This window comes from Rhinoraja longicauda, chromosome 43, assembly GCF_053455715.1.
Source record: "Rhinoraja longicauda isolate Sanriku21f chromosome 43, sRhiLon1.1, whole genome shotgun sequence".
Taxonomy (NCBI): Eukaryota; Metazoa; Chordata; class Chondrichthyes; order Rajiformes; family Arhynchobatidae; genus Rhinoraja; species Rhinoraja longicauda.
In genome coordinates, this window is record NC_135995.1 from 6812684 (window position 1) to 6839985 (window position 27302).

A 27302-nucleotide genomic window follows, 5' to 3' on the forward strand; every position below is an offset into this window, starting at 1 on the left:
GAAAAGAAACCTTTTCACCCAGAGAGTTGTGAATTTGTGGAATTCTCTGCCACAGAGGGCAGTGGAGGCCAAATCACTGGATGGATTTAAGAGAGAGTTGGATAGAGCTCTGGGGTCTAGTGGAATCAAGGGATATGGGGAGAAGGCAGGCACAGGTTACTGATTGTGGATGATCAGCTGTGATCACAATGAATGGCGGTGCTGGCTCGAAGGGCCAAATGGCCTCCTGCACCTATTTTCTATGTTTCTATGCCCCAACCTCTCCCTGTAGCTCAGGCTTTCAATCCTGGAAGACAAGGGAAGGTGACGTTTCAGGTGAGGGACGTCTTTTATTTACTGTCGTCCTCATGATTATCATTGCCTGTATAGCTCGTTATCACCTACCCCAGAGCCAACAATGGACCATTGTGCGCTTCACATTTTACCTGATCAACGTTGCTTTCGCATATCTTTCATTCATTTGTGCCGTCTATATCTCTCGTTTCCCACTCACCGGCTCTCAGTTTGAAGAAGGGTCTCGACCCGAAACGCCACCTATTCCTTTTCTCCGGAGACCCTGACTGACCCGCTGGGTTACTCCAGCACTTTGTACCTGTCCACGTTCTCCAGAGACGCTGACTGACCCGTTGAGTTACTGCAGCACTTTGTACTCAGCCTATCTGGCCTATCGATCAAGATCCTGCTGCAATCTTTCACAACATTGCAGTTCTGCCACATCCTGCTCCCTCTCTGTGATGCCTCCTGCTCTCCGATCTGACATTCATTGTTCTTTATCTCTCTACACCATCGTCTTTATCTCTCGTTTATCTTCTCCCCCACCAGTCTAAAGAAGGGCCTCGACCAGAAACGTCCTCTGGTCCTCGATTCCCCTTCTCTGGGCAAGAGTTTAATACAGAGAAATGTGAGGTGTTGCATTTTGGGACGTCTAACAAGAGCAGGACTTACACAATGAATGTTAGGCCTCTGGGGAGTGTTGTGGAGCAGAGGGATCTAGGAGTGCAGGTGCATGGTTCCTTGAAGGTCGAGTTGCAGGTAGATAAGGTGGTCACAAAGGCTTTTGTCACATTGGCCTCCATCAGTCAGAGTATTGAGTAGAGAAGTTGGGAGATCATGTTGCAGTTGTACAAGACGTTGGTGAGATCGCATTTAGAATATTGTGTAAAGTTCTGGGCACCATGTTGTAGGAAAGATATTGTCAAGCTTGAAAGGGTTCAGAGAATATTTACGAGGATGTTGCCAGGACTAGAAGGTGTGAGCTATAGGGAGTGGTTGAGTCGGCTGGGTCACTATTCCTTGGAGCGCAGAGCTTGGAGAGAGACAGGTGCGAACACACAAAGTGCAGTAGTAACTCTCGGCCTTTTGGCTAAGATCAAGTGTAGTATCTGTTCTGGCACAATCTAATGTTCTTATAAGAGCAGGGTAAGTATAAGAGCAGTATTTGCATTAGATCATCGACGAGGAGCGGAGGTCAGGAGCACGTGTCTGGTTTAGGGGTGGATCCATGCTGGTTGGGTAACCAACCTAACACCCTTATCCAGGTGGGATGGCAGTAGCAAGTGGAGCTGGAGGGCAGGGTATCCGGAATACCCTGCGAGTATCGGTGAAGGACCTCAAGGAGGGGAACCCTTTCTCAAGGGATCTCTTCATCAAGAAGGTGCTGCTGGAGGCTTGTGGATTCAAGGCCGGGGACATCTTCTGCCTCCAGGACTTCCCAGGTAACGGATACTTCGACGTTACCTTCCAGAACCCGGCGGGATGGCAGAAGTTGCTGCAGGACTTCCGGGAGAAGGGGGATGAAGCCCCGCTGTCGCTCCTGAAGGTGCAGCCGCTCTTCACCCTCCCCACCCAGAGGGAACGGATGATCACGGTGCACATGTTTAACCCACATGTGCCCGTCGTGGATGTCCTCACCTTCCTTGCGCGCTACGTCGAAGGGGCCGGGAACTGCGTGGATATAAAGGACTTGTTCGGGATCTGGACGAGCAAGAGGCAGGTAAAGGTGAAGCTGAGGGTGGACGGGAAGGGATTCATTGTCCACCCTCCCTCGGTGTTCGCTATCGGAGGGAACCGGGGCTACATGACGTACGCGGGGCAGCCCAGGGTGTGCAGGAAATGCAACAAACCTGGGCACGTGGCGGCAGAATGCAGGACAGTCGTCTGCAGAAACTGCAAGTTAGAAGGCCACGAGACAAGGGATTGTAAAGAGAGTAAGAGCTGCAACCTGTGTGGGGAGACAGGCCACCTTTACAGGGCCTGCCCTAAAAGAGCAAGCACTTATGCACAGGCGATAAGAGGGGCCGCTGCCAGCACCCCCAGGGTGGACGAGACGCCTCCTACCACGGAAAAAGCCCAAAAAGGAAAGGAGAGCAGGGGCGAGGACAACGCGACCACCAGGAGCCCCCAACCGCAGGACAGAGCACCCCAGGCCCCTCCCCACGAGGGTGAGTCGATGGAAGAGGGGGAACAGGAAGAGGAGGAATGGAAGGTGGTACAGTCGAGGAAAACATTGAAGGCTGTGCGCACGGAGAAAAAGGCGGAGGGGGCAAGCAAGTCCCAAAAAAGAGTCCTCTCCCAGGACGAGGCCAGCAGCCTCTCCGCATCGGAGGATGAGACGACCGGGAGGAGCCGACAACGGAGGCAGAGGCAGAGGAAGGAAACGGGGGAGGAGGAAGGTAAGAGAAAGAACGTGTCTGTTGCCCCCCAGCCCCAGGAGACTGGGAGCAGTGCCAATGGGCCCCAGCCCCAGGAGACCGTGAGCGGCACAACGGCCAATGGACCCCTGCTCCGGGAGACCGTGAGCGGCACAACGGCCAATGGGCCCCTGCTCCGGGAGACCGGGAGCGGCACAATGGCCAATGGGCCCCAGCTCCGGGAGACCGGGAGCAGTGCAGTGGCCAATGGGCCCCAGCTCCGGGAGACCGGGAGCAGTGCAGTGGCCAATGGGCCCCAGCTCCAGGACACTGGGAGCAGCGCAGTGGCTTCGCCAGAAAATACACCCTGTGCTGAGGAAGCCACCAACCTGTACCACTACCTGTGCGACAAAAATGTGCAGGAACTGAGCCAGATGATTGGCATGCGGGAGGATCGCCTGGGACAATAAAGGACAATGGAGCTGAAACTGGCATCCTTAAACGTGCGCAGTGTGAAGAGCACTGTGCGATGTGTATCCGCCTTGCAGTACCTGGCCAAGGTAAAGGCGGATGTGACTTTTTTACAGGAGTGCGGGCTGCCACACCTTCGCTGCTATCGGAGGTGGTCGCGATGGTGGCCCCACGGACTGTCGGTATGGTCGGGGGGAAATGATTGTCGTGCGTCCGGTCTGGGGATCTTGCTGCGGGGAGGGGGCTTCACCATCACTGAGGTAAGGGAGGTGGTGGGGGGTCGTCTCTTGGTGGTGGATGTAATGTACCGTGGTTCTCCGCTCCGGCTGATAAATGTGTATGCCTCACCCAGGTGGAGCGAGCGGGTGGCCGTCCTCCAGCAGCTCCCACCGCTGCTGGCCACGTCTAGACCGCTCGTTCTGGCCGGTGACTTCAACTGCATCATCGATGCGGCTGGACGATCCGGCAGCGCCAACCACAGACTGGACGGCACCTCCAAACTCCTGGTGGAAACGGTCAAAGATGCAAAGCTGCGCGACGCCTTCAGTGACCCTGCAGGCGGAGTCCAGCCACGGTTCACCTGGTCAGGACCAAACGGTTCAGCCCAGTCCCGGATAGACTTCCTCTTCACATCGAGGGCCGTCACGGTCAGACACACCGACCTCGCCCCGGTGTTCTTCTCTGACCACTGCCTCCTTCAGGCCACCTGTCACCTACAGGAGGACCGGAAGGCGGGCAGAGGGACGTGGAAGCTAAACGTGGAGCTGTTGACCCCGGAGAACGTTAAGGAGCTAAAGAGGGACTACGCATGTTGGAGAACTGTGAGGCCCCTCTTTGACTCCCAGACACTCTGGTGGGAGGCAACAAAGGAGAACATCAAGAAGTTCTTCGTCTCAAAAGGTGTTCAGAGAGCAAGACAGGGTAAGAGGGAACTGTGTCAACTCCAGACAGATTTGCAGCAGCTACTCCTTCTGCAGAGGAGAGGGGTGGATGTGAGGGAGGAACTGAGAGAGTTGAAGGGCCGGCAAGCTCGGCTCTTTACCTCTGAATCCTCCAAGATCATCTTCCGGTCCAGGGTCCGCCATGTTGAGCAGGATGAGACGTGCTCACGTTACTTCTTCCATAAGGTTCACAGGGGGAGCTCTGTGATCAAAAGCCTTAGGGAGGAGGACGGCTCGGTAACATCCTCGCAGACAGACATGCTCAAGATCTGCAGATCCTTTTATAAGGATCTGTACGATGTAAAGACCACAGACAGCACCGCCTCCCAGAACTTCCTGTCCTCCATCACGGAAGTCTTGGACGACAGCAAGCGGGAGAGTCTGGACCAACCACTGACCCTGGAGGAGCTGACTGGCTCCATCCGTTCCTTTGACTCGAGTAAAACTCCCGGAGGCGATGGCTTACCGGCAGAGTTGTACTCGGCTCTGTGGGACTGGGTGGGCCCGGACCTGCTGGAAGTGTACAACGATATACTTCTAGCCGGCAGCATGTCAGACTCTATGAGGAAGGGCAACATCACCCTGATCTACAAGCAGAAGGGGGAGATGAATGACTTAAGGAATTGGAGACCCATCACATTGTTGAATGTAGACTACAAGATCCTGTCTAAGGCCATCGCCAACCGGGTCAAGTCTGCTCTGGGACAGGTGATCCACCCGGACCAAACCTGTGCTGTACCTGGCAGGAAAATCTCAGACAGCCTGGTGCTGCTGAGAGATACCATTGCCTACGTGCAGGACAGACGGGTGGATGCCTGCCTGGTCAGCTTGGACCAGGAGAAGGCCTTCGACAGGATATCGCACACGTACATGAGGGACGTGCTCTCCAAAATGGGCTTTGGGGAGGGAATCAGGAAGTGGATACAACTGCTCTACTCCGATATCTGTAGTGCAGTCCAAATTAATGGGTGGGAATCAGACAGCTTCCCCGTCAGGTCTGGAGTCAGGCAGGGTTGCCCTCTTTCCCCTGTCTTGTTCGTCTGTTGCATTGAACCCTTTGCCGAATCCATCAGGAAGGATGCGAGCATAAGAGGAGTGACACTGCCAGGCAGTGGGGGCACTCAGGTCAAGGCCTCCCTGTACATGGACGATGTCGCCGTCTTCTGCTCGGATCCAGGGTCGGTCCGCAGACTGATCAGCGTCTGCGACCAGTTTGAGTTGGCCACGGGGGCCAGGGTAAACCGCAGGAAGAGCGAGGCCATGCTCTTTGGCAACTGGCCCGACCGATCTTCCATCCCCTTCACCATCAAGCCTGACTTCCTGAAGGTGCTGGGGATCTGGTTCGGGAAGGCTGAGGCATGTAACAAAAATTGGCTGGAGTGGATAGCCAAGGTGGGGAAGAAGCTGGAGCTGTGGAAGCAGCGCTCCCTCTCCATCACGGGGAAAAACCTGGTCATCAGGTGTGAGGTGCTCTCGGGGCTGCTGTACTTGGCGCAAGTGTGGCCCGTCCCTCCCTCCTACGCCACGGGGATCACCCGGGCCGTCTTCCGTTTCATCTGGGGGTCGGCGATGGACCGGGTGCGACGAGCCACAATGCACAAGTCGGCAGACAACGGGGGTAAAGACGTGCCCAACGTCGCCCTCATTCTGATGGCCACTTTCGTGTGTGGCTGCATCAGGCGGAGCATAGAGCCAAGGCACGTGGGCACCAAATGCCACTACCTGCTGAGGTTCTACCTGTCCCCGGTGTTGCGAAGGATGGGCCTGGCGCAGATGCCACGCAATGTGCCAGTCAGCTGGACATTGCCGAACCATCTGTCGTTTGTGGACAGGTTCTTCCGGACCAACACCTTTGACCACAAGTCCATCGGGCAGTGGTCAGCACGGAACGTCCTGCAGGCACTGCAGGGGAATGACTCCATGGATCCTGTGGCGTGGTTCCCAGAACAGACAGCCCAGCTTGTCTGGCAAAATGCCTCATCGCCAGAACTCACCAACAAGCACCAAGACCTGGCTTGGCTGGCGGTGAGGGGAGCCCTCCCAGTCAGATCCTTCCTGCACCGCCGGAACCTCACTACCAGCGCACGCTGCCCTCGGGACGGCTGCTACGGAGAGGAAACGGTGGCCCACCTCTTCAAAGAGTGTGGATTTGCCAGGAGAGTCTGGAGAGGTCTGCAGGGGTCCCTGTCACGATTCATTCCGAGCAGCTCCGTCACAGAGGACTCTGTGCTCTACGGACTGTTCCCAGGGACGCATTCCGAGACTGACATCGAGTGCTGCTGGAAGGTCATCAACTCGGTGAAAGACGCTCTTTGGTCTGCCCGATCCTTGTTGACCTCCCAGCGGAGCGAGCTGTCCGTCAAGGAATGTTGCCGACTGGCCCACTGCAGACTGCAGGAGTACGTGCTGAGGGACGCACTGAAGCTCGGTGCAGCCAACGCCAAGGCCCTGTGGGGGAGGACCACAGTCTAGGGTCCTTCCGCTGCTGGACATGGGGGGCAGGGTGTGGTGGAGAGAGACGCCCCTCCAAATAAGGGATATGTATGTAAATGTATGTAAATGTCTAAGTAAATGCCTGTATTGAATATGTAACCTCCGGAAATGTCGGATGGGTTTGTTTAAAAATGATGTTTTGTAAATGATATTTATTTCTAGAATAAAGTATTTTTTGATAAAAAAAAAATAAAAAAATATAAGATCACGAGGGGAATAGATCGGGTAGATGCACAGAGTCTCTTGCCGAGAGTAGGGGAATCGTGGACCAGAGGACATAGGTACAAGGTGAAGGGGAAAAGATTTAATAGGAATCTGAGGGGTGACTTTTTCATACAAAGGGTAGTTGGTGTATTGAACAAGCTGCCAGAGGAGGTAGTTGAGGCAGGGACTATCCCAACGTTTAAGAAACAGTTGGACAGGTACATGGATAGGACAGGTTTGGAGGGATATGGGTCAATGCGGGCAGGTGGGACGAGTGCAGATGGGGCCTGTTGGCTGGTGTGGGCAAGTTGGGCAGAAGGGCCTGTTTCCAAACCATCACCCTATGACTCTAACTCTCGTCGGAAAGAGGAGGAGAACTTCCTCAAAGTAGACATACCTTGCGGAGATTTCACAGTGGAGCAGATTAAATGTGTAGGAAGGAACTGCAGACGTGGTTTAAACCGAAGATAGACACAAAATGCTGGAGTAACTCAGCGGGTCGGGCAGCATCTCCGCAGAACATGAACAGGTACAAAGTGCCGGAGTAACTCAGCGGATCGGGCAGCATCTCTGGAGAGAAGGAATGGGTGACGTTTCGGGTCCAGACCCTTCGTCAGACTGGTTACATTTGTATTTCAATCGAGCCATTTACAGTGTATTGATACATAATAAGGGAATAACGTTTAGTGCACGGTAAAGCCAGCAAAGTCCAATCAAGGATAGTCCGAGGGTCACCAATGAGGTGGATAGTAGTTCAGGACCGCTCTCTGGTTGTGGTAGGATGGTTCAAAGTGTTCAAGGTTTATAGACACAAAGTGCTGGAGTAACTCAGCGGGTCAGGCAGCATCTCTGGGGAATGTGGACAGGTACAAAGTGCTGGAGTAACTCAGCGGGTCAGGCAGATCTCTGGAGAACACGGATAGGTGCAAAGTGCTGGAGTAACTCAGCGGGTCAGACAGCATCTCTGGAGAACGTGGACAGGTACATAGTGCTGGAGTAACTCAGTGGGCCAGGGAGCATCTGTGGAGAGAAGGAATGGGTGACTTTTAGAAACATGGAAAATAGGTGCAGGAGGAGGCCATTTGGCACTTTGAGCCAGCACCGCCATTCATTGTGATCATGGCTGATCATCAACAATCAGTAACCTGTGCCTGCTTTCTCCCCATATGCCTTGATTCCACTAGCCCCTAGAGCTCTATTGTAAGGGCCTGTCCCACTTAGGCGATTTTAAGGCGACTGCCGGTGACTAGGCTGTCGCCGACAGTTCGCCAGGGTGTCGCGTGCATGATCGTGAGGAGTCTTCCAAGAATCGTAGTGGATCTCAGCGCGTCGCTGGGAAATCATCCAGAGTGAAATTTCTCGGCCACAGCTGGCTTGTCGCCAGGTACCGTTGCTTATTGCGGGCGCTGTTGCAGTCGCATGCTGTCCCCAGGTTTGCTAGTTTCTCCTAGATGCATTTAGAAGCACATAATATTAAAATCATTTCAAGTAAAGTCATTTCAAGATACCATAAAATACTTGTGTTTAACCAATTTATTTACTGTCAGGACATTTGACAGGCAGATTGGAGACGACAGTTTCACGGTCAGGTAAGCGTGGGAATTTTCGCAATGTTTATGGCCATCAGCGATCACATTTAAAGTAGGCTCCCAACCCAGATATGCAACCCAGAAACCAGATATGCATCTCCCGTACATTTTCAAAGAATGCTCACACACTTTTCACAAAAATCCATGTAACCACTGTTAAAATTAAATTTCTTAATACCTCCATTAGTAAACTGGAAGTCAATCCAGTTTATGCCTTGTCACCGTGAAGCTTGGTTTTTAAGTAACCCATACGAGATGTTATAGTTGAAAACTCTCAAGTACTTACCGACTTGTCAGTGATTTCAGCGACAATTAGGACGCCGGAGAAGCACTAACAGCGTGGGAATTTCGCGATGTTTCCAAAGACAGTGTAATCTCGACCTGACTCGGCATTGTCGTGGTCATTGTCGGGTAAAATAAAATTTTGCCGATCTGCTACGACTTTGACAATCACCTAAAAAATTCCCTAAGTGGGACAGGCCCTTAACTCTCTTTTAAATTCATTCTGTGAATTGGCCTCCACTGCCTTCTGTGGCAGAGAATTCCACAAATTTCTGGGTGAAGAAAGTTTTTTCTCGCCTCAGTTTTAAATGGCCACCCCTTTGTTCTTAGACTTTGTGGCCCCCGGTTCTGGACTCCCCCAACATTGGGAACATTTTTCCTGCATCTAGCTTGTCCAGTCCTTTTATAATTTTATACGTTTCTATATGATACCTTCTCATCCTTCTAAATTCCAGTGAATACAAGCCTAGTCTTTCTAATCTTTCCTCATATGACAGTCCCGCCATCCCGGGGATTAACCTGGGGAACCTACGCTGCACTCCCTCAATAGCAAGAAAGGTCCTTCCTCAAATTAGGAGACCAAAACTGCGCACAATACTCCAGATGTGGTCTCACCAGGGCCCTATAAAGGCCAAGACCCTTCTTCAGACTTCGTACTTCATCTTTTCTCTCCGTATTCTCCTGGTTGGCATGTGGAATTCTGCCGTGTTAACTCAAGTTTAAACCGTTCGCCTTTAGACGCGCCGCAGAATATCTCCATCACTTCCCCCAGCAACGTGAACAATTCCGGGGTCAGTGTAAAGGAAGGAAACTCTGCAGCGATCCTCTGTTCCGTCCAGAGTTTCCCAGCGTCCAACCTGACGTGGCGACATCACGGTGTCACGCTGAGCACAACACGTTCCAGCAACGAGCTGTGGTTGAAAATCCTTCGGGTGACACAGCGGGACGCTGGGAGCTATCAGTGTGTGGCGGAGAATGAACACGGGAAAGAGGAGGGGACTGTGACCCTCGTTGTAGAATGTGAGTTGACACACGGTCATGTCTCTCTGAACATCAATGAGAAGTCAGTGGAATATATCATGTATTGCAGGGACATTATTGTACATCTGCCTCTCTCCCACACTCTCTCTCCTCTTGTAACGTAGAAACATAGAAAACAGGTGCAGGAGGAGGCCATTTGGCCCTTTGAGCCAGCACCGCCATTCATTGTGATCGCGGCTGATCGTCCACAATCAGTAACCCGTGCCTGCCTTCTCCCCATATCCCTTGATTCCGCTAGCCCCTGGAGCTCTATCTAACTCTCTTTTAAATTCATCCAGTGAATCGGCCTCCACTGCCCTCTGTGGCAGAGAATCCCACACATTCACAGCTCTCCAAGTAGAAATGTTTCTTCTCACCTCCATTATAAACGGCCTCCCCTTTATTCTTAGACCGTGTGTGGCCCCTGGTTCTGGACTCCCCCAACATTGCGAATATTTTTTCCGGCATCTAGCTTGTCCAGTCCTTTTACAATTTTATACGTCTCTATAAGATCCCCTCTCATCCTTCTGAACTCCAGTGAATACAAGCCCAGTCTTTCCAATCTTTCCTCGTACGACAATAGACAATAAGTGCAGGAGGAGGCCATTCGGTCCTTCGAGCGAGCACCACCATTCACCATGATCATGGCTGATCATTCACAATCAGTACCCTGTTCCTGCCTTCTCCCCATACCCCCTGACTCCGCTATCATTAAGAGCTCTAACTCGCTCTTGAAAGCATCCAGAGAATTGGCCTCCACTGCCTTCTGAGGCGGAGAATTCCACAGATTTACAACTCTCTGACTGAAAAGGATTTTCCTCATGACAGCCCTGCCATCCCGGGGATTAAACTGGTAAACCTACGCTGCGCTGCCTCAATATTGAGCAAGAATGTCCTTCCTCAAATTAGGAGACCAAAATTAGGAGACCAAATACATTTTGCAGTGTAGGAAAATAACTGCAGATGCTGGTACAAATCGAAGGTATCGCAAAATGCTGGAGTAACTCAGCAGGTCAGGCAGCATCTAGGAGAGATGGAATGGGTGACGTTTCGGGTCGAGACCGTTCTTCAGACTCATAGCTATGCCTCTGGTTTGGAGGAAGTGGGAGGAGTCAAAGGAGAAGTTGTTGAGGGTAAGAACCAGCTCTGCTCGGTGGAGGTGAGCGTTGGTAGATGGGGATTGGCTGGTTCTACAGTCGAGGAAGAAACGGAGGGCTTCGAGACCATCCTTGTGGGGGGTGGAAGTGTAGAGTGACTGGATATCCATGGTAAAGATGAGGGCGTGGGGGCCTGGGAACCGGAAGTTATCGAGGAGATGGAGAGCGTGTGAGGTGTCTTGGACGTAGGTGGGGAGGAATTTGACCAGGGGGGATAGGATGGAGTCGAGGTAGGTGGAAATAAGTTTGGTGGGACATGAACAGGCAGAAACAATGGGTCTGCCGGGACAGTTCTGTTTATGGAGGTAAAATTGGGCCGTGCGGGGCTGGGGAACGATAAGGTTGGAGCGCCGGAATTGATGAGGTCAGTGATGGTGTTGATGATTAAGGTCTGGTGCTCGTCGGTGGGGTCATGGTCCAAGGATAAGTAGGAAGAGGTATCTGAGAGTTGTCGTCTGGCCTCGGCCCGGTAGACGTCAGCACACCAGACTACCACAGCACCTCCCTTGTAAGTGGGTTTGATGACTAAGTCAGGGTGGTTGCAGAGTGAGTGGAGGGCTGAACGTTCAGGAGGGGAGAGGTTAGAGTGAGTTCCAAGGATAAGTAGGAGAAGGTGTCCGAGAATTGTCGGCCAAGGATAAGTAGGAGGAAGAAGGGTCTCGACCCGAAACGTCACCCATTCCCTCTCCTAGATGCTGCCTGACCTGCTGAAATACATTTTGCAGGGACATTAGTGGAGTCAGGGGGTACGGGGAGAGGGCAAGAACGGGGTACTGATTGTGGATGATCAGCCATGATCACATTGAATGGCGGTGCTGGCTCGAAGGGCCGAATGGCCTACTCCTGCACCAATTGTCTATCGTCTATTGTCTATTATTGTATGTGCCTCTCTCCCACACTCCACGTGTAAGATGAAGTGGATTAGCTAGGTTTAGACACAAAATGCTGGAGTAATTCAGCGGGACAGGCAGCATCTCTGGAGAGCAGGAATGGGCGACGTTTCTGGACAAGACCCTTCTTCAGACTGACATCAGGGGAGAGTGGGGTACAGAGATAAGGAAGTCCAAGGTGTGCACACGAGACGAGGAGATGGAGATTGAGGAAAATGGAGAATAGATCAAGATGGCAACGGAGCAAACAGATAAAAAGTGATCGAGGACAGTCAGACTGGTCGGAAAACTGGGAAGAGGGGAGGGGATGAAGAGAGAAGGAGAGGAGGGAAACTCTGCAGCGATCCTCTGTTCCGTCCACAGTTTATCAGCGTCTAACCTGACATGGGGGACATCTCGGTGTCATGCTGAACACAACACGTTCCAGCAACGAGCTGTAGATGGAGTTCCCTCGCGTGACACCGCGGCACGCTGGGATCTATCAGTGTGTGGCGGAGAATGAACACGGGACGGGAGAGGCATGTGACCCTCACTGTAGAATGGGGGTACATACACACTGACACGTCCCTCGAAACGTCATCAGGTCATAAGTGATAGGAGCAGTATTAGCTGGCCGAATGGTCGGGTTGCCAACTTCCTCAGTCCCAAATAAGGGACAAACCTTGACATCACGGCCCCCGCGCCCCTCGTGACCTCACCCAGCCAGTGGCCACGTGCACCCGCTCCACCAATGGCGGCCTTCCAGGCCTTGAGGTGGGTTGCTATGCAACCGCCATTAGGCGGCGCCCGGGCCTACAGTGTCTGGGCCTATACTGTCCGGGACTACAGCGTCCGGGCCTACACAGTCCGGGCCTACAGCGTCCAGGCCTACAGTGCCGTCCGGGCCTAATACAGGACAAGGGCGGTCCCGTAAGGGACAAACCAATTTAGCTCAAATTACAGAATGTCCCAGTTAATACGGGACAGTTGGCAACCCTACCGAATGGCCAAGTCTACCCCGCCATTCAATCATGGCTGGCCTATCTCTCCCTCCTAACCCGATTCTCCTGCCTTCTCATAGAGAGCCATAAAGTCATAGTCATATAGAGTCATAGAGTGATACAGCGTGGAAACTGGCCCTTCAGCTCAACTTGCTTTCAACGACCTACGTGTCCCAGCTACATTAGTCCCACCTGCCCACGTTTAGCCCATATCCCTCCAAACCTGTCCCATCCATGTACCTGTCTGTTTCTTAAACGCTGGGATAGTCCCAGCCTCAACCACCTCCTCCGGCAGCTCGTTCCATACATCTACATCCTTTTGTGTGAAAATGTTACCCCTCAGATTCCTATTGAATCTTTGCCGCTTCACCTTGAACCCATGTCCTCTGGTCCTCGATTCCCCTACTCTGGGCAAGAGACTCTGTGCGTCTACCCAATCTATTCCCTTCATGATTTTGTACACCTCTATAAGATCGCCCCTCATCTTCCTGCGCACCAAGGAATAGAGTCCCAGCCTGCCCCAACCTCTCCCTGTAGCTCAGGCCCCTCGAGTCCTGGCAACATCCTCGTAAATCTTCTCTGTACTCTTTCCTGCTTGACGACACCTTTCCTCTATTTCCCCTCTCCCTTTCAAAGATGAGGAAAGTCAGATAAAATTATTTGAAGCATTGTGTGCAGTTCTGGTCACCCCGTTACAGGAAGGATGTGGCGAGGATACAGAATGTTGCCAGGATTAGAAAGTACTAGATCAAGTGGACCGGTTGGGCGCAAACCTCTTCTGCATTGGTGCAGCACCCTCTCCTCCCCCACTCCCACTCCCCCTTCCCCTCTCTCCCCTCCCCCTCCCTTCCTCCCTAGGAGATAGATTTAAACTTTAAAATGTGAATAACTTTAAAAATATAACACCGATTTCAATGAAACCTCTTCCATTAACACCAAAGGGACGAAGGTGAATAAGGTGGGCCTAAAATTGTTGCGCTATCGTGTACCGTTTTGGCTGTAGTTCAGGAACAAACAAACAAACAAACGAGAGTTTTGTTATATAGATTAGCAATAAGGAGTTTTAAGGGCGGCACAGTGGTGCAGCGGGTAGAGTTGCAGCCTCACAGCACCAGAGAGCCTGGTTCGATCCTGACCACGGGTGCTTGTCTGTACGGAGTTTGTAAGTTCACCCCATGACCTACGTGGGTTTGCTCCCGTTTCCTCCCACACTCCAAAGACGCACAGGTGTGCAGGTTAATTGGCTTGGTATATTTGTAAATCGTCCCTAATGTGTACAGAATTCTGTTTGTGTGCGGGGATCGCTGGTCGGCGCGGGCAAGTAGGCCAAAGGGCCTGTTTCCGTGCTGTCTCTAAACTAAACTAAAGAAGAGGTTGAAAAGATTTGGATTGTTTTCCATTGATAGGTCATGTGATAGGAGCAGAATTTGGCCATTTGGCCCATCAAGTCTACTCCACCATTCAATCACGGCTGATCTATCTCTCCCTCCTAACCCCATTCTCCTGCTTTCTCCCCATAACCCCTGACACCCATACTAGTCAAGAATCTTTCTGTCTCTACCTATCCACTTGGCCTCCACAGCCATCTGTGGCAAAGAATTCCACAGATTCACCACCCAGTTGAGAGGCTGAGGGGAAACCTGATAGAAATATTATGTGCAGTTTTGGTCTCCTAATTTGAGAAAGGACATCCTTGCTATTAAGGCAGTGCAGCGTAGGTTCACCAGGTTAATCCCCGGGATGGCGGGACTGTCATATGAGGAAAGATTGGAAAGACTGGGCTTGTATTCACTGGAATTTAGGATAGAGGGGATCTTGTAGAAACATATAAAATTATAAAAGGACTGGACAAGCTAGATGCAGGAAAAATGTTCCCAATGTTGGGGGAGTCCAGAACCAGGGGCCACACAGTCCAAGAATAAAGGGGAGGCCATTTAAAACTGAGGTGAGAAAAAACTTTTTCACCCCGAGTTGTGAATTTGTGGAATTCTCTGCCACAGAAGGCAGTGGAGGCCGATTCACTGGATGGATTAAAAGAGAGTTAGATAGAGCCGGAGGGGCTTGCAGAATCAAGGGATATGGGGAGAAGGCAGGCACGGGCTACTGATAGTGGATGATCGGCCGTGATCACATTGAATGGCGGTGTTGGCTCGAAGGGTCAATTGGCTTTCTCCTGCACCTATTTTCTATGTTTCTAAATATGTAAAACTATGAGATGCATAGATAATTTATTCACAAAATGCTGGAGTAACTCAGCAGGTCAGGCAGCATCTCAGGAGAGAAGGAATGGGTGATGTTTCGGGTCGAGACCCTTCTTCAGACTGATGTCAGGGGGGCTGGACAAAGGAAGGATATAGGTGGAGACGGGAAGTTAGAGGGAACTGGGAAGGAGGGGGGGGGGGAAGAAGAGAGAGGAACTATCTAAAGTTGGAGAAATCAATGTTCATACCGCTGGGCTGCAAGCTGCCCAAGCGAAATATGAGGTGCTGTTCCTCCAATTTCCGGTGGGCCTCACTATGGCACTGGAGGAGGCCCATGACAGAAAGGTCAGACTGGGAATGGGAGGGGGAGTTGAAGTGCTCAACCACCGGGAGATCAGGTTGGTTAAGGCGGACTGAACGAATGTGTTGAGCGAAACGATCGCCGAGCCTGCGTTTGGATTCGCCGATGTAAAGAAGTTGACATCTAGAGCAGCGGATACAATAGATGAGGTTGGAAAAGGTGCAGGTGAACCTCTGTCTCACCTGGAAAGACTGTTTGGGTCCTTGGATGGAGTTGAGGGGGGAGGTAAAGGGACAGGTGTTGCATCTCCTGCGGTTGCAGGGGAAAGTGCCCGGGGTTGGGGTGGTTTGGGTAGGAAGGGACGAGTGGACCAGGGAGTTACGGAGGGAACGGTCTCTGCGGAACGCAAAAAGGGGAGGGGATGGGAAGATATGGCCAGTGGTGGCGTCCCGTTGGAGGTGACGGAAATGTTGGAGGATGATTTGTTGGATACGCTGGCTGATGGGGTGGAAGGTGAGAATGAGGGGGATTCTGTCCTTGTTACGAATGGGGGGAGGGGGAGCAAGAGCGGAGCTGCGGGATATAGAAGAGACCCTAGTGAGAGCCTCATCTATAATGGAAGAGGGGAAGCCCCGTTTCCTGAAGAATGAGGACATCTCTGATGCCCTAGTGTGAAACACCTCATCCCGGGCGCAGATGCAGCGTAGATGGAGGAATTGGGAGTAGGGGATAGACCTTTTGCAGGAGACCGGGTGGGAAGAAGTGTAGTCCAGATAGCTGTACGAGTCAGTGGGTTTATAGTAGATGTCAGTGTCAGGGTTGTTGCGGAGTGAGTGGAGGGTTGCACGTTCAGGAGGGGAGAGGTTAGAGTTAGTCAGGGGAGTGGAGAATTTGAGGCGGTTAATGTCACGCCGGCAGTTGGAGATGAAAAGTTCTAGTGAGGGTAGTTGGCCAACCGGGGGGATGCATAGAGAAGGTAGACGGTCAGAATCTTTATCACATGGTGAAAATGTCAAGATTGAGTGGGCATAGCTTGAAGGTGAAAGGGAAAAATCGTAAAGGAAATGTGTGGGGCGACTTTTACAATACGATACGATATGATAGAACTTTATTTATCCCAGGAGGGAAATTGATCGGCCAACAGTCATAAAAACACAAAATACACAACATACATCTATATACTAAAACTCAAAACACAAAATACATGAAACCTAAAATTAAAGTGACTGGTGGAAAGGCTTGGGGGGATGTGCAAAGATTACATGAGAGACAATAGACAATAGGTGCAGGAGGAGGCCTTTCAACCCTTTGAGCCAGCACCGCCATTCAATGTGATCATGGCTGATCATCCAAAATCAGTAACCTGTACCTGCCTTCTCCCCATATCTCTTGACCAGGGTGGTGGGTGGATGGAGCAAGCTGCCGGAGGAGGTAGTTGAGGCTGGGACTATCCCATCGTTTAAGAAACAGTTGGACAGGTACATGGATAGGACAGGTTTGGAGGGTTATGGGCCAAGCGCAGGCAAGTGGGACCAATGTAGCTGGGACATTGTTGTTCGGTGTGGGCAACCTGGGCCGACGGGCCTGATTCCACACTGTATCACTACCCGAAGCGCTAAATCTAACTCTCTTGAATACATCCAGTCAATCGTCCTCCGCTGCCTTCTGTGGCAGAGAATTCCACAGATTCACAACTCTGGGTGAAAACGTTTCTCCTCATCTCAGTCCTAAATGGCCGACCCCTTATGATGATGATAATAATTCCACAGATTCACACTCTCTCGTGTCTTGTTCCTCCCTCCCCAGATGGGCCGGTGATTTTGCTGGATTCGGGGTGCTCCCGCACACCTGAGAGCGTCACCTGTGTGTGTGCGGCCTGGTGCAACCCACCCGGAGAGCTCACCTGGCGCCTGCCCCAGGCCAACCTCAGCGGGAACCAGACCCTCGGACTTATCCACACCTGGCAGGTGGCAGGCGGGCACCTGGTGAACAGCACCCTCACCCTGAGAGGGCGCGAGGGAGTGGACGTGACGGCCTTGTGTACAGTCCGGAGCCGGCACGGCGAAGCCATGTTAATGGTGTACCTGTCGATGGAAAGTGAGCACACCTCTGGCGGGAGGGATGTCATCAGGGGTTGCCAACTGTCTCACTCCCAAATACAGGACGAAAGGTGACGACACCACCACGCGCCCCACGTGACCTCACCCAACCAGCGGCCACGTGCTCCCGCTCCAACAATGGCGGCCGCCCGTGCCGGGAGGCGGGTTGCTATGCAACCTCCGTCAAGCGGGGCCCGCACCTCCGGGCCTGCACTGTCTGGGTCTAGAGTGTCCCCGCCTACACTGTCCGGGCCTGCAATGTCCAGGCCTGCGCTGTCCGGGCCTGCAATGTCCGGGCCTGCAATGTCCGGGCCTGCAATGTCCGGGCCTGCAATGTCCGGGCCTGCAATGTCCGGGCCTGCAATGTCCGGGCCTGCAATGTCCGGGCCTGCAATGTCCGGGCCTGCAATGTCCGGGCTACAGCGCCCCTTGGGCCTAATACGGGACAATGACGGTCCCCTATGGGACAAACCAATTTAGCCCAATATACGGGATGTCCCGGCTAATACGGGACAGTTGGCAACCTTAGAAGTCATAGTCATTGTCATAGTGTGTTGGAAACAACCTTAGTTGTTAAGGAAACTACCTAGTTTAAATCGAAGGTAGACCCAAAATGCTTGAGTAACTCAGCGGGACAGGCAGCATAGAAAGATAGACAATAGGTGCAGGAGGAGGCCACTTGGCCCTTCAAGCCAGCACCGCCATTCATTATGATCATGGCTGATCATCCACAATCAGTAACCTGTGCCTGCCTTCTCCCCATATCCCTTGATTCCACTAACCCCGAGAGCTCTATCTAACTCTCTTTTAAATTCATCCAGTGAATTGGCCTCCACTGCCCTCTGTGCCAGAGAATTCCACAAATTCACAACTCTGGGTGAAAAAGTTCTTTCTCGTATCAGTTTTAAATGGCCTTCCCTTTTTACTTAGACAGTGGCCCCTGGTTCTGGACTCCCCCAACATTGGGAACATTTTTCTAACATCTAGTTTGTCCAGCCCTTTTATATTAATGTTATACCATTCTATAAGATCCCCCTCTCATCCTTTTAAATCCCAGTGAATACAAGCCCAGTCTTTCCAATCTTTCCTCATATGACATTCCTGCCATCCCGGGGATTAACCTGGTGAACCTACGCTGCACTGTCTCAATAGCAAGGATGTCCTTCCTCAAATTTGGAGACCAAAACTGCACACAGTACTCCAGGTGCGGTCTCACCAGGGCCCTGTACAACTGCAGAAGGACCTTTTTACTCCTGTACTCAAATCCTCTCGTTATGAAGGCCAACATGCCATTAGCTTTCTTCACTTCCGGACCATTCTTCAGACTGATCAGTCTGAAGAAGGGTGTTGTCCCGAAACGTCACCCATTCCTTCTCTCCAGAGATGCTGCCTGTCCCGCTGAGTTACTCCAGCATTTTGTGTCTGCCATAGTCATAGTCATCAAGTCATACAGTGTGGAAACAGGCTCTTCGGCCTGACTTGTCCACACTGGTCAACATGTCCCATCTACACTAGTCCAACTTGCCTGCATTTGGCCCATATCCCTCCAAACCTGTCCTGTCCATGTACCTGTCTATTTCTCGAGTGCTGGTGACATACTCGTGAATCTTCTTTGCACTCTTTCCAGCTTAACGACGTCCTTCTGAAAGCAGGGCGACTAAAACTGAATGCAATTCTCCAAATGCGGCCTCACCACCGTCTTGCACAACAACTAGTTTCTCACATCTGCGGCACCATTGTCATCGAGTCACATAGCATGCAAGCAGGCTCATACCCCTCTACACATGTCCTCTCATAGTGTCAGAGTGATACAGTGTGGAAACAGACTCTTCCTCCCAACTTGCCCACACCGGCCAACATGCTCCATCTACACTAGTCCCACCTGCCCACACCGGCCAACATGCCCCATCAACACTAGTCCCACCTGCCCACACAGGCCAACATGCCCCAGCTACACTAGTCCCACCTGCCCACACCAGCCAACATGCCCCAGCTACACTAGTCCCACCTGCCCACACCGGCCAACATGCCCCATCAACACTAGTCCCACCTGCCCACACCGGCCAACATGCCCCAGCTACACTAGTCCCACCTGCCCGCACCGGCCAACATGCCCCATCTACACTAGTCCCACCTGCCCACACCGGCCAACATGCCCCATCAACACTAGTCCCACCTGCCCACACCGGCCAACATGCCCCAGCTACACTAGTCCCACCTGCCCACACCGACCAACATGCCCCAGCTACCCCCAGCTACACTAGTCCCACCTGCCCGCACCGGCCAACATGCCCCAGCTACACTAGTCCCACCTGCCTGCGTTTGGCCCATATCCCTCCAAACCTGCCCTATCCATGTACCTGTCTAACTGTTTTGGAAATATCGGGATAGTCCCTGCCTCATCTACCTCCTCCAGCAGCTCATTCCATGCACCTACCACCCTCTGTGTGAAAAAGTTACCCCTCAGGTTCCTATTAAATCTTTAACCCCTCACCTTAAACCTATGTTCTCTGGTCCTCGATTCCCCTACTCTGGGCAAGAGACTCTACCCGATCTAATTTTCTCATGATTTTAAACACTACTACAAGACCACGTTACAGTTTAGTTTATTGTCATGTGTACCGAGGTACAGTGAAAAGCTTTTGTTGCGTGCTAACCAGTCAGTGGAAAGGCTACACATGATTACAATCGAGCCATTTACAGTGTTTAGACACATGTTAAGGGAATAATGTTTAGTGCAAGGTAAAGCCAGCAAAGTCCGGTCAAGGATAGACTGAGGGTCAGCAATGAGGAAAAGCGTAGTTCAGCACTGCTCTCTGGTTGTGGTAGGATGGTTCAAAGTGTAGCTGTGGTTAGTTTAGTTCACTTGAGTTTATTGTCACGTGTACCCGAGATACGGTGAAAAGCTTTTGTCGTATGCTAACCGCAAGAAATTGCAGAGAGTTGTGGACACAGCCCAGACCATCACACAAACCAACCTCCCTTCTGTCGATTCCGTCTACACCTCATGCTGCCTCGGCAAGGCCAGCAGCCCAGACTGTCACGCACACACAAACAAACAAACTGCCGCTCCCCTTCCACCGCCCCCGTCTACACCTCACGCTGCCTCGGCAAGGCCAGCAGCGTAATCAAGGACCAGTCTCACCCCCGGTCACCCCCTCTCCTCCCCTCTCCCATCGGGACAAGAGGTACAGAAGTGTGGAGACGCACACCTCCAGATTCAGGGGCAGTTTCTTCCCGGCTGTTATCAGGCAACTGAACCATCCTCCCACAACCAGAGAGCGGTCCTGACCTCCTATCTACCTGATTGGTGACCCTCAAACTATCTTTGATCGGACTTTGCTGGCTTTACCTTGCACTAAACGTTATTCCCTATATCCTGTATCTGGGCACTGTGGACGGCTCGATTGTAATCAATTTTTGTCTTTCTGTTGACTGAATAACATGCAACAAAAGCTTTTCACTGTACCTCGGTACACGAGACAATAAACTAACCTGTAAAAACTTCAAACACACCTCTGATTGTCCTTACAGGTCAGAGCTTCCATATTTGGGTAGCGGTTTTGCTTACAGCAGGGATAATACTGATCGCTGAGCTGGCTGGATTCTTCATCTACAAGTATTTAAAGAGGTAAGTGTAAATAAATCCACATTTTTATTTCCAAATCCATCCCTTTGTTATCTGCTTCTGATGACTGCTTCCGCCAGGCTAATTCCTGTTCACAGACACAAAGTGCTGGAGTAACTCAGCGGGTCAGGCAGCATCTCTGGAAAACATGGACAGGTACAAAGTGCTGGAGTAACTCAGTGGGTCAGGCAGCATCTCTGGAGAACGTGGACAGGTACAAAGTGCTGGAGTAACTCAGCGGGTCAGGCAGCATCTCTGGAGAACGTGGACAGGTACAAAGTGCTGGAGTAACTCAGCGGGTCAGGCAGCATCTGTGTGGAGAACGTGGACAGGTACAAAGTGCTGGAGTAACTCAGCGGGTCAGGCAGCATCTCTGTGGAGAACGTGGACAGGTACAAAGTGCTGGAGTAACTCAGCGGGTCAGGCAGCATTCTTGGGGATTAAGGAATAGGTGACATTTCGGGTCAGACTGAAAGGTTGAAAAGCCCAGAAGCCCACAGAGTGGGCCACAGATGACGTTTGGACTATTGTGAGCCGTTTTGGGCCCCATATCAGAGGAAGGATGTGCTGGCTCTGGGGAGGGTCCAGAGGAGGTTTACAAGAACGATCCCAGGAATGAGTGGGTTAACGTACGATGAGCGTCTGACGGCACTGGGCCTGTACTCGCTGGAGTTTAGAAGGATGAGGGGGGACCTCATTGAAATTTAATAAATGGTGAATGGCCTGGACAGAGTGGATGTGGAGAGGATGTTTCCACTTGAGGGAGAGTCCAGGACTGGAGGCCACCGGGTCAGAATTAAAGGTCGTACCTTTAGGAAGGAGATGAGGAGGAATTTCTTTAGCCAGAGGGCGGTGAATCTGTGGGATTCTTTGCCACAGAAGGCTGTGGAGGCAGTCAGTGGATATTTTTAAAGCAGGGACCACCAATAGGTTCTTGATTAGTACGGGGTGTCAGGGGTTATGGGGAGAAGGCAGGAAAATGGGGTTGGGAGGGAGAGATAGATCAGCCGTGATTGAATGGCGGAGTGGGCACGATGGGCCGAGTGGCCTCATTCTGCTACTATCATTAATGACCTCATGATCTTCTGACCAATGTCCAATACAACTGCAACCTTGCGCTTGGACTTTGCTGATGAGCAGATGTGCTGTAAACGTGGTGTGAACTTCTGCAGCCAAAACACCGGGTGGCGCCACCAGCATTGGCTGCCTCGCCAACAGTACATTCCACTGAGGAAAAAAAGAGGTAAAGGACAGCCAACCATGGCTTAGTAAAGTAATAAAGGATAGTATTCGGCTAAAGGCAAGGGTATATAAGGTAGCCAGATATAGTGGCATGACAGAAGATTGGGAAGCATTTAAAAGTCAGCAAAAAATAACAAAGATATTCATTAAGAAGGGAAAAATAGATTATGAAAGTAAATTAGCGGAAAATATGAAAACTGAAAGCAAGAGTTTTTATAGTTATATAAAAAGAAAAAGGGTGGCTAAGGTAAATGTTGGTCCATTGGGGGATAAGACGGGGAATTTGTTGGTGGGGAACATGGAGATGGCAAAAGCATTAAACGAATATTTTGTATCAGTCTTTTTTATAGAGGACATTAAAAATATTCAAACGCTGGATAAACAAGGGGCTATAGGAATGGAGGAGTTAAGCACTATTAAGGCAGTGGAGGCCAGTTCGTTGGATGCTTTCAAGAGAGAGCTGGATAGAGCTCTTAAGGATAGCGGAGTGAGGGGGTATGGGGAGAAGGCAGGAACGGGGTACTGATTGAGAGTGATCAGCCATGATCGCATTGAATGGCGGTGCGTACAGGATCGAAGGGCTGAATGGCCTACTCCTGCACCTATTGTCTATTGTCTATTGTTATCACTAAGGAGATGGTATTAGGTAAATTAATGGGACTTAAGGCGGATAAATCCCCTGGGCCTGATGGATTACATCCTAGGGTCTTGAGAGAAATAGCGGTGGGGATCGTGGATGCATTGGTGATAATTTTCCAAAGCTCCCTGGAGTCAGGAAGGGTCCCGGTGGATTGGAAAATGGCTAATGTAACACCTATATTTAAAAAGGGAAGTAGACAGAAGGCTGGTAATTATAGACCGATTAGTCTAACATCTGTGGTGGGTAAAACGTTGGAGACCATTATTAAAGAAATGCTGACGGGGTATTTGGATAAACATAACTTAATTGGACAGAGTCAGCATGGTTTTACGAAGGGGAAGTCATGTTTGACTAATTTGCTTGAATTCCTTGAGGAAGTAACATCTCGGGTGGATAAAGGGGAGCCGGTGGGTGTGGTATACTTGGACTTCCAAAAGGCTTTTGATAAGGTGCCACATAAAAGACTATTACTTAAGATAAAAAATCATGGGATTGGGGGTAATATATTAGCATGGGTAGAAGATTGGCTTTCAAACAGGAAGCAGAGAGTTGGGATAAATGGATCATACTCGGGATGGCAATCGGTGACTAGTGGGGTTCCGCAAGGGGTCGGTGCTGGGACCCCAGCTGTTTACAATTTATATAAATGACTTAGAGAAGGGGACCAAGTGTAATATATCCAAGTTCGCAGATGACACAAAAATGGGAGGAAAAGCAGGGAGTGAGGAGGATAGAAAAAGCCTGCAAAAGGATATAGATAAGCTAGGAGAGTGGCAGATGAAATTTAATATTGATAAATGTGAAGTTATGCATTTTGGAGAAAAAAATCATAAAGCAAGTTATTTTCTAAATGGGGAGGAGCTGCGTGGTAATACAACACAAAGGGACCTGGGGGTATTAGTACAGGAATCACAAAAAGTTAGTATGCAGGTGCAGCAAGTGATTAGGAAGGCCAATGGAGTCTTAGCCTTTATTGCCAGGGGGATAGAGTATAAAAGTAGGGAGGTGTTGCTACAGCTGTATACAGTATTGGTAAGACCGCATTTGGTATACTGTGTGCAGTTTTGGTGTCCATATTTAAGAAAGGATGTACTTGCTCTGGAGGCAGTGCAGAGCAGGTTTACACGGTTAATTCCAGGGATGAGGGGGTTGACATATGAGGAAAGGTTAAGTAGGTTGGGACTTTTCTCATTGGAGTTCAGAAGAATGAGAGGCGATCTTATTGAAACGTATAAGATCGTAAGGGGCCTTGATCGGGTGGATGCGCTAAAGATGTTTCCGATGATCGGGGAGACCAGAACTAGGGGGCATAGTCTTAGAATAAGAGGGGGCTCTTTTAAAACTGAGATGAGGAGAAACTTCTTCACTCAGAGGGTGGTTAGTCTGTGGAATTCGCTGTCTCAGGGTGCAGTGGATGCGGGAACGTTAAATAAATTTAAAACGGAAATAGATTGTTTTTTAATAGACAAGGGAAGTAGGGGTTACGGGGAGTGGGCAGGGAAGTGGACATGAGCTATGGTTAGTATAGTAAGACCTGAGTAATCTCCTGGACAAGTTTCGATCGCCTAGCTTGGGGTCGGAGAGGAATCACCCGGATTTTTGTCCCAAATTGGCCTGGGTTTTTATCCGGTTTTTCGCCTCTCCCAGGAGATCACACGGTTCTTTTGGGTGGGAAGAAGGGCGATAGTGGGAAGGGGGTTGGGGTAGGATCAGCCATGATCGTATTGAATGGCGGAGCGGGCTCGAGGGGCTGGTTGGCCTACTCCTACTCCTGCTCCTATTTTCTTGTGTTCTTGTGTTCAGTCTGTCTGTTCTTTCTTCTCCTTTTTGTTATTTTAAGTACGTGTTAAAGTATGTTTTCGTGTTTCTTCGTTTGATTTAAGTGGGGGGGGGGAAGGATTTGGGGGAAACTTTTTTTACATCTCTTACCTCGGTGGAGATGGGGGTTTTCTCCGTGTCGTATCTCCGTGTCGTATCTCCGTCCCCACTGCGGCCTAGCATCGAGCAGTTGGCGCCTTTCCTGCAGACCGGCCCGGCGCTTCAAACCGCAGGTGCGGCGCGGACTTTAACATCGCCGCGCTGCGATCCTTCGCCGGGGATCGACTGTAGAGAGCTCCAACCGCGGGGCCTGTGGACTTTAACACCTTGAAGTCTCCAGTTAGAAGGGGCCGACTCGGCAGCTCCATGCCGCGGAGAGTTCAACCGTCCCGGCGTGGGGAGTTTTGATCATCCCAATGTGAGGGGCCTCGGACCGTCGGCAGCGGCGACTGCGGACTGTTCAACAGCTCCCACCGCGGGTGAACAAAGAGGAAGATCTTTGAACTTTATTACCTTCCATCACAGTGAGGAAGGTGGAATCCACTGTGGTGGAAGTTTATGTTCAATTTTATTTAATGTGGCTGTGTGTCTTGTTGCTTTTTGCTTAGTATAGCTGCATGGAAACTCAAATCTCACTGTACCTTAATTGTACGGGTTGCCAACTATCTCACTCCCAAATACAGGACAAGGTGACGTCACCGCGTGACCTCACCCAGCCAGCGGCCACGTGCTCCCGCTCCACCAATGGCGGCCGCCCGGTCCAGGAAGCAGGTTGCTACTCAACCTCCGTTAGGCGGCCTCCGGGCTTACGCCATCTGGGCCTACGCCGTCCGGGCCTGCACCGTCCGGGCCTAGAGCGGCCGGGCCTGCACCGTCCAAGCCTACGCCGTCCGGGCCTACAGTGTCCGGGCCTAGAGCGTCCGGGCGTACGCATTCCGGGCCTACGCTGTCCGGGCCTACAGCGACCGGGCTTAGAGCATCCGAGCCTACACATTCCGGGCCTGCACCATCCGGGCCTGCAGCGTCTGGGCCTACCATGTCCGGGCCTACACTGTCCAGGCCTACAGTATATGGACCTACAGCGCCCCCTGGGCCTAATACAAGACAAGGGTGGTCCCGTACGGGGCAAACCAATTTAGCCCAAAATCCGGGATGTCCCGGCTAATACGGGACAGTCGGCAACCCTACTTAATTGGTACATGTGACAATAAATTGCATCTTGAATCTTGAATCTTGTTGCTCCAGGAGGAAAGATATGACCTTGGAGAAAGCTTCAAGAAACCAAGACACCAATGTGACGTACTGCCTACACTCTGCAACCAACCAGGTAGTGGATCTCTGCATGTAATCTCAACCACACATGATACCAAAGTGGGCACAAAAGGCTGGAGTAACTCAGCGGGACAGGCAGCATCTCTGGAGAGAAGGAATGGGTGACGTTTCGGGTCGAGACCGTTTCTCAGACTCAAAGTCACGGGAAAGGGAAACGAGAGCTTGAAAGGGATCAGAAAAGATGTTGCCAGGACTAGTGGGTCTGAGCTACAGGGAGAGGTTGGGGCAGGCTGGGTCTCTTCCATGGAGCACAGGAGGATGAGGGGAGGTCTTATAGAGGTGTACAAAATCATGAGAGGAATAGATCGGGTAGATGCACAGAGTCTCTTGCCCAGAGTAGGGGACTCGAGGACCAGACGACACAGGTTCTAGGTGAAGGGGAAAATATTCAATAGGAATCTGAGGGGTAACTTTTCCACACAGGGTGGTGGGTGTATGGAACGAGCTGCCGGAGTAGGTAGTTGATGCTGGGACTATCCCAACGTTTAAGAAACAGTTCGAGCACTTTTGGTCTCCAAATTTGAGGAAGGATATTCTTGCTATTGAGGGCGTGCAGCGTAGGTTCACCAGGTTAATTCCCGGAATGGCGGAACTGTCATATGTGAAAGACTGGAGCGACTAGACTTGTATACACTGGAATTCAGAAGGATGAGAGGGGATCTTATCGAAACATATAAGATTATTAAGGGGTAGGACACGTTAGAGGCAGGAAACATCTTCCCAATGTTGGGGGAGTCCAGAACCAGGGGCCACAGTTTAAGAATAAGGGGTAGGCCATTTAGAACGGAGATGAGGAAAATCTTTTTCAGTCAGAGAGTTGTAAATCTGTGGAATTCTCTGCCTCAGAAGGCAGTGGAGGCCAATTCTCTGAATGCATTCAAGAGAGAGCTAGATAGAGCTCTTAAGGATAGCGGAGTCAGGGGGTATGGGGAGAAGGCAGGAACGGGGTACTGATTGAGAATGATCAGCCATGATCACATTGAATGGCGGTGCGTACAGGCTCGAAGGGCCGAATGGCCTCCTCCTGCACCTATTGTCTATTGTCTATCGACAGGTACATGGATAGGACAGATTTGGAGGGATATGGACCAAACGCGGGCAGGTGGGACTAGTGCAGATGGGGCATGTTGGCCGGTGTGGGCATGTGGGACTAGTGTAGATGGGGCATGTTGGCCGGTGTGGGCAGGTGGGACTAGTGTAGATGGGGCATGTTGGCCGGTGTGGGCAGGTGGGACTAGTGTAGATGGGACATGTTGGCCGGTGTGGGCAGGTGGGACTAGTGTAGATGGGACATGTTGGCCGGTGTGGGCAGGTGGGACTAGTGTAGATGGGGCATGTTGGCCGGTGTGGGAAGGTGGGACTAGTGTAGATGGGGCATGGTGGC

At 51.3% G+C, this 27302-nt stretch overlaps 1 protein-coding gene and 1 pseudogene across 1 annotated transcript in view; both read left to right on the forward strand.

Annotated features, from left to right (window-relative positions):
• LOC144612205 (myelin-associated glycoprotein-like) overlaps nt 1-27302 on the forward strand; it is a 71252-nt gene that overhangs the window by 32807 nt on the left and 11143 nt on the right. The window contains exons 7-10 of the mRNA XM_078431762.1: nt 9349-9630; nt 16966-17256; nt 20793-20889; nt 25832-25913. Of these exons, the coding sequence (XP_078287888.1) occupies nt 9349-9630; nt 16966-17256; nt 20793-20889; nt 25832-25913 (752 nt within the window). The remainder of the gene's footprint in view (nt 1-9348; nt 9631-16965; nt 17257-20792; nt 20890-25831; nt 25914-27302) is intronic.
• On the forward strand, nt 1347-1440 carry LOC144612257 (U2 spliceosomal RNA; annotated as a pseudogene).